The 12390-nt window shown below is 42.2% G+C and overlaps 1 protein-coding gene and 1 long non-coding RNA gene across 2 annotated transcripts; both read right to left on the bottom strand.

The window, feature by feature from the left end:
- Nucleotides 1-1655: 1655 nt before the first annotated feature.
- Nucleotides 1656-4218, bottom strand: LOC146960902 (galactose-specific lectin nattectin-like). The gene is made up of 4 exons (XM_085771954.1): nt 4215-4218; nt 4052-4137; nt 2618-2755; nt 1656-1814 (listed from the first exon to the last, which is right to left on the bottom strand). The coding sequence occupies exons 1-4, from the start codon at nt 4216-4218 to the stop codon at nt 1656-1658; spliced, it is 387 nt and encodes a 128-aa protein (XP_085628080.1).
- Nucleotides 4219-4687: 469 nt separating this feature from the next.
- On the bottom strand, nt 4688-12161 carry LOC146960901 (uncharacterized). Its single transcript, XR_015035347.1, has 3 exons — nt 12117-12161; nt 11897-11962; nt 4688-4726 (listed from the first exon to the last, which is right to left on the bottom strand). It is a non-coding gene; the product is annotated as an uncharacterized LOC146960901 (long non-coding RNA).
- Nucleotides 12162-12390: the final 229 nt, after the last annotated feature.

Below are 12390 nucleotides of genomic sequence, written 5' to 3'. Positions count from 1 at the left end.
CCAGCCCTTATCCACAGATTCTCCTTGGATATTGTACCACCTTTTCTTGTACGCCTCATGATGACATTGCAGGCCCTTCAAATATAAACATAAGAATTATAGTGATGGGTCGGGTCTGGGATATTTGTTGTTGATTTTGCACCGGTTGAGGCTTGAACCCACAACGTCTGGGACTAAAGACTATTGTCTATCGCAGTGAGCTAATCCACGGATAACTCTGAAACTTCTCCCAGCCCTTAGTCGACATGAGGGTGAGTAGATAATGAGTGAAATTTCAATTTTGGGTGAACTATCCCTTTAAGTGGAGGATGGGGTGTAAGCTGAAGCCATTTATATCATATGATTTCATTATATTTGGCATTTACTATCATATCATTTTAAGTTATGTGGACTACTGGTCAATTTGAATTTCCCTCCAATCACATCAGACTACAGTTAGGGCTGTCAATCTTCCCCCAGATTTAAATTTCTCTTGCTTCTTTTGTTAAGTTATAGTAGCTTCATTGGCATTGTTTATTGATAAATCGTCCTGGGGATCGAAACACCCAAGGAGGTTTACAAAGTAACGGTAACCTGTAAGATTCATTTTGTACACCTACTTCCAACCCGATTATGAAGTAGAAGAGGTGGCGATAATGACGGGCCATGACAACTAAATGTATATTTAACTGTTAACTTCACTTGACTGGCCCACCTCCTACCTCACCGACAGGCAACAGTTTGTCTCCCTCTCTGGCCACACATCCACCCTCTCTCCTCTTACGCAGGGGGTCCCTCAGGGCTCAGTCCTCGGCCCCCTCTTTTTCACCCGCTACCTCTTCCCCCTTGGTCACATCATCCGCAAACTCAACCTGGACTTCCACTGTTACACTGATGACACCCTGATCTACATCAGCACCAAACCCACCCAAAACCCTCCGCTCACCCACATCGAAACTCTACAATAACAACATGGCTGACCCACAACTTACTCAAACTCAACAGTGATAAAACAGAGCTCCTCCTCATAGGCACCAAATCCACTCTCAACAAAACTCAACGCTTCCTCTCCCCTGGCATGCAATCTTGGCGTTAACCTGGACCCCACTCTGCATCCCCATGTAAGCTCCATTGTCAAGACCTCCTACTTCCACCTCCGCCGCATCGCCAAAATTAGACACTGCCTCTCCCACCCTGCTGCTGAATCCCTTATCCACGCCTTCATCTCTTGCCGCCTCGACTATGGGCTCTATGCACAGCTCCACCACTTCCTGGATTTAAGGCAGGTTCTTCATTTCCTGTCTTACATTATTGGACCAACTGATTAATCCAGGTGTGTCTGAGTAGTCACAATGGTCAGACACACCTTTAACAATGTGAATGTAACGGCGCCAGGACGTCACTGAGCGGTGCCTTTGTTTTGGTCAGTTGAGAGGCGAGTGCACGATGAGTGGACGACATTATTGAGCTCCCGTATTTCTCTTTTTCTTTGATTATCAACTCAGCTCTAACAGTGAGTAACGTGAGACAGCGTTGTCATGTATGATATGACGTGGTGTTTTGCTCAATGAAGAAGAAACAGTCGTGAAGTCCCAAGTAAACTATTTTGTGGACGTTCCTTTTTTTTCTGCTCACACCACCACTCACAAACGAACTGTTACAACACACACGGACAGTTAAGAGCCTCCAGTCAAGTGAGAGGTCAAGAAATCATAAATACCTCCGAAATTAGTCTCTGCACAGTTTTCTGGTCGTCCTTTATAGTTGTTGGGTTCTCCTTTACCCCAGGCCTTGTAGTCAAACTGTGAGCCATCAGTCCACATCCATGTAGAGTCCTGGAAGAGAAAGCACAGGTTAAAATGACCCCCATGACCGTTCTAGTGTTAAAGGGATAGTTCACCCTAGAATGATATTTCGCTCATTATCTACTCACCCTCATGTTGACTAAGGGCTGGAAGAAGTTTCAGATTCCTCCGTGGCTTCTCTGAGTTACAGGGGGTCTCGGCATAGCAGTGCATGTCCATATAACGGTTGCAAAGGGACACCAGAGCTCTTCGTAAAAAAACACACACAAAAAAACATCCAAATACCTCCATGATGCTCGTATGTAATGTCCGTCTTGTGCTGAAGCCCCAAATTGCGTAATTGTCCCGAAAAAAATTAAATAAGTCTATATTTTAAGCTTGTTTGTAGCGGAAGCTTCTCGAAGCTCCTCTTCCTGGTCCGTCCAAATCTCGCGTGATTCGCAGTAACCGCACTGACGCATGCTGACGCCGGCGCAAATCACGCGAGATTTGGACGGACCAGGAAGAGGAGCTTCGAGAAGCTTCCGCTACAAACAAGCTTAAAATATAGACTTTTTTTTTTTTTCGGGACAATTACGCAATTTGGATGTTTGGATGTTTTTTTGTGTGTGTTTTTTTACGAAGAGCTCCGGTGTCCCTTTGCAACCGTTATATGGACATGCACTGCTATGCCGAGACCCCCTGTAACTCAGAGAAGCCACGGAGGAATCTCAAACTTCTTCCAGCCCTTAGTCAACATGAGGGTGAGTAGATAATGAGCGAAATATCATTCTAGGGTGAACTATCCCTTTAAGCACAGGGCACATCAGATCCTTTGTCTTTAAATGTCTCACCCTTATGCTGTCATGGGCTCCAATCCAGGTCATTTTATCAGAGCCACACTTTTTTTTCCGAATCAGGTCCCTGACAAACTTGTGTTCCTCAGCGCTGTGGATGGAGGCTAAGTTCCCACCAAGACTGATGCAGGTGACCTGATGACCAAGATAATGAAATGAGAGAAATACAACCTGGGTCTAAACAGCAAACACACAGGCATCACCTTCCAACCAGCAGAAAACAATGATACTGTAGTGGGTTAGAAAAGGCTACGTATGGTGTCTTAATGTAAACAGCCCCCCTGTTAAATACTTGAACCATTCTAACATTGTTTTGTATTAATGCAATACACATTTATGTCAGTAGATGGTGCTATTGCACAAGGAGAGCTGGGCAGCTGTGGGGCATGGATGTATTAGAGGAACTTATGATAAATACATATATTATATAAAATTATAATTCCTATAATACATCCATGCTGTTGAGCCCTAGACTAGAGGTCTTCACGGGTCCAATTTGACGGACCCGAACCCAAATGGACCCGTGAAAATTGGACCCGGAGCCAACTGGCCCCGAGCTATTATTGTAAATATGAGTTCCGAACCCAAACCGAACCCTTAAAAACCCGTGGACCCGAAATGCCCGAGTTGCTTTATGATTTAATACAAGTTGTCTAGCGTTAAATAAGACTTGTTTTTATTAGCTACTACTTTCTGTTTCTTATCTAAACGTAGTCTTCTCTGGCTGCAGCCGCTGCCAGCCCCCCCCCCCCCGGCCATAACGTGATGTAAACAGAAATAAATCCACGTCGTCATTTTCTTGTTTAGATGGTCATGTACTGTAATCCTTCTTCTTAGCCATTGCTAACGCTAATCCACCGGTCATTTCTTCTTGTTTAATTAACGTTATAATTTTGGAGTTTCCATTGTGCTTTGCAGAGCGTAACGTTACCGCGGTAACAACATGCTACGGCAACTCGATTGTTTAACCATTTTGAACCATTAACCATAACGTGACGTTAATAAACAAACTTTTTAACTGCCCCGAGTCCTGACCTAGGCTCTAACTTTTGCTTGAACTGTCACCTTTGAATACAAACAATAAGAGCCAAATAATAATATAATAAGAGACAAACTCCACCGGTTCCGACCCGGCCCCGGAGTCACTTCTTGTGAATGGACCCAAAACTTGAGCCAGGTCGGGTCGGAACCTCGGGTTTTTGGGTTGTCCGTTTTTTCCGAAGACCTCTACCCCAGACCCTTCACGCTGCCATGCTAAGACAGTACTTACTGGCTTGTGTAACCCTAGATCTGGTGCTGGCAACAAAACCAACAACAGAAGAAAACTGTTCACAAACTGCTTTATGGTGTAAACCAGTGACATAGTAGTTGTCGTGATGTCAACAGTTTTAAAACCACAACAGAGGCGCTGTGATCATATTGTTCTAATACCTCTGCCTCAGCAAAATCCTTGACATTGGCTCGGTACATGAAACAGCGAGAGCCAAACACAGTCCAACCAGGAGGACAGTCAGGACCTGAAACACAGTTGTATTAGATAGTTAGATATTCAATTCAATTCAATTCAATACTTTACAAAACAAAACACACATACACATATACACAGAACAGACAAGTGTTCCAAAGATAATTATGGTGGATTGAAAATAAACTCTCATTAATTGACAGAGCACCTGTAAAGTAGAGTGATAGTCTACATGTAGTTACTTGTCCCAGTGCACTTGCACTCTGCCTCTAGTCCACTTTACATGGCTGGGAGTAACTGCTGTGTGTCTGTTGTGTCTCTACGGGAAACCTGATCAGTTACAGTAACATCATTGAGCACTTGCCCAAGAGTAGAGTCTGTAGGCTATGTACAGTATGATGATGTTTCTGACGGCCTTGAGCTCTGTGCCAAATGTGGCCCAGTGTCTGTTGTGTCTCTTCAGGAAACCCCAACATCAGAGTTAACATCACACATTAAGCACATAACACAAACAATGTAAACATACAAGTGATGAATAATATGAACAAAATGCACAAAGTAAATCCACCCGAAGTCCTCCAGTGTAGAAAAAGCAGCTACAAAACTGGTAGGCCTACATTGACTTGATTGGAGGTGGACGTCTGAGAACATAGAGAGCAGATTGTAAATATCACTGCCAGCAGTCCCTCTATAATGGGCTGAGACCAATTTCTTCAGGAGAAGCAACAGGATCAGTTTCAGTGCTTTTCTAAATGAAATGAAATGAATCTGGTTTAGGAGCTGTTGTGAGCGGTGAGCGATGAGCGGTTGTGCAATGCTTCTTTTGCATTCAGGCACCATTAATGTAGGGCTAACGGAAAAAGAATATGGAAATATAAATTTTTGTTCCGTTTTTGTGTTCGTGCATGTAAACACCATTTCCCGATTCCAGAAACCGGGATAAGCTCATATCCCGATTTTGAGAAACCCGATTTTGCTGCCTGGAGAACTCCGAAAGAAACCAGGATACTGGAGCATGTAAACACAGTACCTCGATATCTGAAAGCCGCTCAGCCAGCTGACGTAACCATTACCATAGATACGTTACGTAACAAAATGGCGGCGACAACAAGAGCGCATTTCTGGAGCAACAAGGAGACTATTAAAGCAGAAGTAAGCGGAATTTTTGTGTTCAGTCTTAGGGGGCTTTCACACCATAGTTCGGATCAAATTGACAGGTGTGAAAGCTCCCCCGGACCACGGTCCGGACTAAAGACCGAGTCTTTGGTCCAGCCTCAGGAGGTGGTCTCGGTCCGGACTGTCCCGGACCAAGGTCCGACGCTGCGTAGTGTGAAAGCATTTCAGAATTTCAGCAGGAAGGTTTGAACTATCAGACCAAATACAGGAAGTCACGTCAGATTCGCTCGTGCCGAAAAAAGTAAATAAACAGAAAAAAAGGAAAGATAAGCCGCAGCAACACTTGGGGAGAGGAGGAGATCATATTATATCCAGATTTGGTCAGAGGGATGGGTGTGTCAGTGTAGGCTACACTTATAAACGTTTACATGGAATTAAACAGTAGAGTGTTTAATATAAATCCCCAAATGATACATGCATTTTTTTATAATGCCTATTTTTTTATACATTGACCCGAATATATTTTTTTTCCGCCGAAAAAAGTCTGAAAAAGACGGATATTTATCAGCGGGTGACACCAAACAACGTCTGCCCTAGCAAGTCAGAGCTTTTATTTCTCTCACACTCACACACACACAAGAGACCTGGAGAGATGCAGCCGCATCTGACAGGAGGATCGCGCGTGTGAGCACTGTGTGTGTGTCCTCCACTACACAGTTACAGCTGATCGCTGATCGCTGCCGCTCTCATCAATGAGAGCATTTTCACCACGGCACGACCCTCTTTTTTCTCTCCTTTCATCAGCTCTAAACTCACTCTTCACCGCACCGTGATTACAAACCACAGCGTGCTTTCCAGCAATATATAATTTTTTTTACACATATTTTTATTTTTTTCAGAGCACTTTCTATGCGCTAACGTCAGACGCACGCTCATCCACAAGCCAATCACTGACAATTATAAGCAGGCGCAGCCCTTGCGGGTAATGACGTCATGACGTCGGTAGATCCTTTAGTCCGCTGGCATAATAGCAGTGTGAATGCGAACTTTACTGGACTATATGGAAACAATGTAACAAAAGGTCCGACTCACTTAATTTTATTAAGTCCGGACCGACTATTAGGTGTGAAAGCGCCCTTAAATAGTTATATCTTCCGACGGCAATCACTTACATAGAGTGTTTGGTCTGAAACACGGGTCTGTCAGTCACTCTGCTCTGCTCTGAGCCCAGGAGAAAACGTCTTGTATACTTCCTTGTATCCTACAAGCTTTATCCAATGAGGAGAGAGAACGGCATAAAGGGCTGTGTGTGCAGCCAAGGGATGCGCGTGAATGTGGTGACGTAGTGACGAGGACCAATAGATCCATGACGAGGGCGGGGGCTGCTAACTCCATCGGCTGACAAGAAGTTATGTATGCGTCTCCTTTCCCCGTGTGCTTTGTTGTTGTTTTGTATGTGCATTGCCTTATGTTTTTTATCTCTGTCTCCTTTCTTCTGATTGTCCTTTCGTTTTTGTCTTGGCTCTGTTTTGCTTCTGTCTGTAACAGTGTTGATTGTTGAGATGCTAAGGATCCCCCTTGAAAACGAGGTGATCCACCTCAAGGGGCTTTTCCTTTAAATAAAGTTGATAAGTTAGCTAAAACCACCGGATCGCTTACTTCTGCTTTAAGTGTTAATATGTCTTCATGCTAGAAAGTAACTGTTTAGATCCCCAATGTGCGGCCCGTTTAACCAAACGACGGCTGTGTACAAGTTTGCTACGACGTTTTTCGGAAGAGTGAAGCTCCCCGTGTGTGAGCTGTGACCGGGACATCACAGAGACAGCAACCCTGTCTCCTGACGTGCTCGGCCGGCCAGACTACTCAGTCACCCCGGGGGAGAAAACGATCGTTAATGAGGCTTTTAGAGGTTAACCGCAGGCTGGTTAAATTCTTTTTAGGAGATAAATGTTGGTCTCATTGATGAAATCTAACAGTTGTGGCAGTAGCATTAGTTTGTTTGAATGAAAAGTGAAGCTTCATGTGTGTATTGGACAGAGCAGTGCTGCCTGGAGGCTCTGTCGCCTAACATGTGTACAGAAATCACCACTTTTACATCAATGAATGCATGTTTTACAATGAACCGATCAGTCTGCATTAAATTTTCTTTTCTTTTATTAAGTTATATAACATGGCAGCATTTTTAATTTGTAAATTTTCTGACCTACATATTTCCTGGTAGTTGTGCTTCCTGTTGTAAACAACACGCATATAGCCTACGCAGTAATCAGAAACCGGGATACTGTATTTATCATGTATACAGGGATACTGAATAACCGGGTTTCTTTAAGTTCATGTAAATACCATACCCCGAATTTGATCAAAAAACGGGGTACTTAAAAGACCTGATTAAAACGGGGTACTGAAGTGCATGTAAACGCAGTCATTGTCACATTTACATTTTTCATTTTCAGTGAAATACGATCATTTCAATTATTTTCTGGAGTCTATACCAAACATACATAGTCTCTGGCACCATTGTAGAAGTACCAGATATTTATAACACAATGATGTGGGTCATAACTACTGCTCAAAAGATCATTGGCTGCACTCTCCCCACTTTGGTTTAACTTTATGGCTCCCGCTGTCTCACAAAAGCAAAAAAAAAAAAAAAATTCCTCAAGGAAACAACACACCCAGATCACTGTCTTTTTGAGAACAAACAGATTAAAGAACGGCTTTTACCACAAAGCACTAATTGCACTCAATGCTGAGTGAGGCTGTGTGTTTTTGCTGCTATATGGGAATGTGGGAATAGTAGGTGCAATAGGTAATGGATAGTATATTGTTTCTTTTTGTGTGTGTTTTATGTCTTTTAATGTTTTTATAAATTTGCAGTGCAGGAGATGTACTTCAATTTCGTTGTTGTGGAAATGAAAATGACAATTATAGCTGCTGCGCAGTAATGGCAATTTTTTTATAGACAAAATTAGGTAATTTTAAAGTGAAAGTTGCAAAGCAGGATTCTGTATGTTTGTGATTACAGTAAGTATGTTCCTATAAACAGGAAAAGTTGTTTATGTAGTGTTTATTATGTTTTGTTTATAGTGTGCCAAACTTTACTTTCAAAGAAAAATCTCTGGGATTATTCCCAAGATGCGATGTAATTGCAAAACTCCCCAAATCTCAATGAGTTGGTGGCTCAGCAGGAAGTCCCTGCAGTTTGTGTTCACCTGTAACCTGGACAGATGAAATATTAAGTGGGAGTAAGGGGGAGGCAGGAGATGGATGGAAGGAAAGAAGGGGGGGTTGATCAATTTACCCCACTCCTATGGTCAACTTACCCCATGAATGGGGTAAATTGAGTCACAAGACCACTTTTTTTTTAACATGCTATATTTTAGAAACAGTTATATTTACACTCATTCTGTTAATTTGTAGGGATGCAAAACATCCTGAAATATATGCAGATGTGTTAGTTAGCAACAAAACTATAATTGTCTTGATGTAGTGATCCTGAATACAAAAAGTGGACCCCACTCTCCCCTATGGTTGATCTGTTATGAATTTATTTTCAAAGTTTTGAAATTTAGATGTGTGATGTAACTAGGACTATTGTCTTGTGTTACTAGTTGAAGACATCGGTCATTTTGATATGTCATCTTCATCCTTGCTGGGGCTTGAACCCACAACCTTTGGCATAAAGAACCAGTTCCTAAGTCCGTGAAGGTTCTCAGTCATCCAGGTCATCTTATTCTTGTGGAGTTGTAGTAAAAAGCAGCTGGACTTCTTTTCTTGCTTGAAGACGTTTCACCCCTCATCCAAGAGGCTTCTTGAGTTCTGAGACTAATGCCGGAAACCCAGGTAGCCTCTTGGATGAGGGGTGAAACGTCGTCAAGCAAGAAAAGAAGTCCAGTTGCTTTTTACTACAACTCCACAAGAACCATTTCCTAACTCACTGAGCTAATTTTCTGAAAGTGTAGCCTGGTGTGTGGCTTCTCAGATAGACTCAGTCACCGGCAAGGCAGCAGTTGTGAATGCAGTTTTCAAGAATTGTCAAAATGTCAGAAATACTGTTATCTAAACAAAAATCTGATAATACATAAATTGCATCTAGACAGCATGGAAATGTTGGTGATTTGTTTTTAACGATGAAGTGTTTTGCATCATAAGAGAAAATCTGATGTTTAAAAATGCCACACCAGTTGTTCCCATGAGAGCAGATTGGAAATGTATTTAGCAAGAATTGGATGGTATATGTTTACAGTGAAACATTTTCATGCACAGTAGGCTCAATTTTTGATAAATCAAAAATTGGTGTGCCACTCTTACGTTGACTGCAGTTGTTCCCATGAGAGCAGAATTTAAAATGTTCTCAAAAATTCAGTTTTTGAGATAAAATTCTGATATTTGCCAAACTTTTTTTTTTTTAGGAAGATTGAAAATGTATTTAGCAAGAATTGGATGAGTCTGAAGATGCTCTCCAGCAAATGTGGTGTCAATTGAGCAAAAATTGGGGGAGGAGATATGTTTAATAAGTTTTACAGATTTTGAAAATAACAGAGTGATGGACTTCATAATTTATAATGAGTTTAAGTGGACAAAGGTTTAAGCAGTATTGGGGCTACATTTTGGTTAAGTTTCAAAACTGTAGCATGTACCGTTGCTTTGGTAGGAAATTTAAAAGTTTTTAAATGTAAACGCTTATTGTGCCCCCCCTAGGAGTTGAGTCAATCTGGCATGGGGTCGAACATTTTGTGAAGTTTTTTTCACTGATTATGCATGGGAAGTAGGACTTCCTAGGAAGAAGAAAGAAAGAAAGAAAGAAAGAAAGAAAGAAAGAAAGAAAGAAAGAAAGAAAGAAAGAAAGAACATTGAGGAAAAGAATAGGGTCCTGGCGGCTGATGCTGCCCGGCCCCTAATAAAACATCTATCTATAATGGTATGGTGCAACAGCTCCTTTGATTCAGATATTTTACTAAAAGCAGTTTGAACCGGATCCTGCTGGAACAAGATCCGGCACCTCTTAATTTTGGCCTCCCTGTGTTTCGGTACTTATTTGGACAGATCCGCTACCTCTCATAAAAAAATGTTTTCAAAATGTTTAAAATAAAATAACAATATGCATATATTAATTTACAGAACAAATTCCAAGAATTCCAAGTTGTTTATTAAGATTTCACGTATTTGAAAGAGTCGGAGATCTGTTGAAGTTGACGCACTGATCAGATTAATAGGCCAATCTTTGAATAATTCTAATGGAAGATTTGCGTGATTTATTATAAGCTCTTTTTTTTTTTCTTTTTTTTTTACAAGTTAAACCTGTTGAGAAACTAATTGTTGACTGTATACTGTAAAGTCCCACCTGTGGTGGTGTGGGCATTTGCCTGTGCTGTGCAGAGTATAGCCTAAAATAATTGTAAATTATCATCGTAACATTTATGGATATTATTTGAAATTGAGGCTTGTAAGTCCCACAGCATGGCAAGTGGGCATTTGCATGTTTTTTTCAGCATGGTTTCTGTATACGACCTGTGCCCTTCTCGACATCCCTGAGCTGTCATATACTTTGCGTTCCGGCACCTTATGATTTCCAAATTAAGCTCTGACTAAAAGTATAGTAAAAGTGTGATCACACACATATACATATTCCATGTATTAATTTGAGGGAAGACATGGTCTACTCAAAGACCTGGGGCTCTAGTTTCGTAGACCAGGCACAGTCTAGGTGCAGGTGCGCCGTCCCAACGGGGCGTGTCCAGGCGCACTTTGCAAGTTTCGTGCACGGCACACCCCTGGCGCAGGCACTCCTCCCTTTTCTTGTCTTTCACGATGGTCACCATGTCAGACTAAACGACCACAGTGGCATATATTCTTGCCGTGTCTTGGTCGGCAGACTGGCAACACTACAAGTATCACCCCGACTAATCATCATTCATGACCGATCACGACCCGTGATTCATTGCTGTCAGGGAGGCGTCACAACAAACTGTCAATCATGGATACTGTAGCGCTGTGTGTGATAGTGGCCAGTGGAGCCGTTCCTGGGTCTGGTGAAGAGGACAGTCTGACAGTCTGACCTTCATAGAGGACGTGGGGGATATTAACGGATGTGTGAACCTCAACGTTAACTTATATTGCGCACATGAAGCACATGTTCACTGGGTGTAAACAATGCGTCAGAGCGCTCTGTCATCCTATTGGTCGACATCAAGGTTCATGTCGTAGGAGATGTCAGACTAGGCGAGGAAATAAAAAACATTCTAACATGCTAGACTTTCCGTCGGGGTGTCGTACAGCATCGTAGACGCAAAATCGCTGGTCATCAGTTATGTCACACTACACGTCAGTTTGTCGTTCCCGACGCTCATAATCGGGCACGACACTGGAAATGTGTCGGCCACGACCAAATCATGTCAGAATCGGCCTGAAATCGTGTAGTCTGAACCCGGCTTAAAGGACGGAAAAATATAGAAATAGGAAGTCGGAGAAATGGGAAATCAGACTGACGTCATGCGCCCGGACACAACTTTACTTAGAATTTGTTGAAGAAACTCAAAAGTCACACCAACCTGAGAGCCTTCAGATATTTAATTCTGTGAGTGGTTTTCTCACCTCACTGTTCACTACACAATGCAACTGGAAGTAAAGTCAGGGTCATGTTCTTTAGCACTGTTTGTTTTCATTGTAACTGGTTATCAGAGAGTTTTACTCACAGTTCCTTCAATCAACAGTCCACCAGTGAAACAGAGGAGGAAGACCACCTGAAAATGTGACGCCATCTGTGGAAAGACAACAAAACAAGCTGACTGTCTAGTCTTTTGCAGCAGTGTAGTGGCCTCAGTGATTGAACCTGAATTATTTAAGAGAACAATCTATTCATTATTATGTATGAATTTCAGTTGATAGGTGGTAAATTTCCAAATGTTCACTTACCTGTAGTGGTATCTGACACAGGAGGAGAAACAAACAAGCAGGTTGTTGAGAGGTGAATATCCATCCTGTCCTTCTCCTTTTATACCTACTCAGATAGCAAAGAATCTCTGAAACTGTAGCCATGTTTCCATCCAAAACTGATTCGCATTACTGGGCAATGCGCATTAAAAGAAATTCGAATCATGTGTGTTTCCATCAAAAGAACGGACTTTGGTGAAAACTACAAATTCGCGCGAGTTTTCTAAGTCACGCGAGATTTTCCGCGGGTTGGCAT

This window comes from Trachurus japonicus, unplaced genomic scaffold (genome assembly GCF_045865225.1).
Source record: "Trachurus japonicus isolate A0001 unplaced genomic scaffold, Traja_1.0 AP029849.1".
In the NCBI taxonomy this organism is placed as follows: Eukaryota; Metazoa; Chordata; class Actinopteri; order Carangiformes; family Carangidae; genus Trachurus; species Trachurus japonicus.
This window is presented reverse-complemented; position numbering and strand designations above follow the sequence as displayed.

Bases quoted from the DNA above. Each gene is read 5' to 3' on its own strand.
- LOC146960902 (XM_085771954.1), bottom strand. The intron at 2,756-4,051 runs GTATTAGAACAA...CTTGGTCATCAG, and splicing joins AGGATTTTGCTGAGGCAGAG to GTCACCTGCATCAGTCTTGG. The intron at 1,815-2,617 runs GTGAGACATTTA...TTTCTCTTCCAG, and splicing joins GAGCCCATGACAGCATAAGG to GACTCTACATGGATGTGGAC.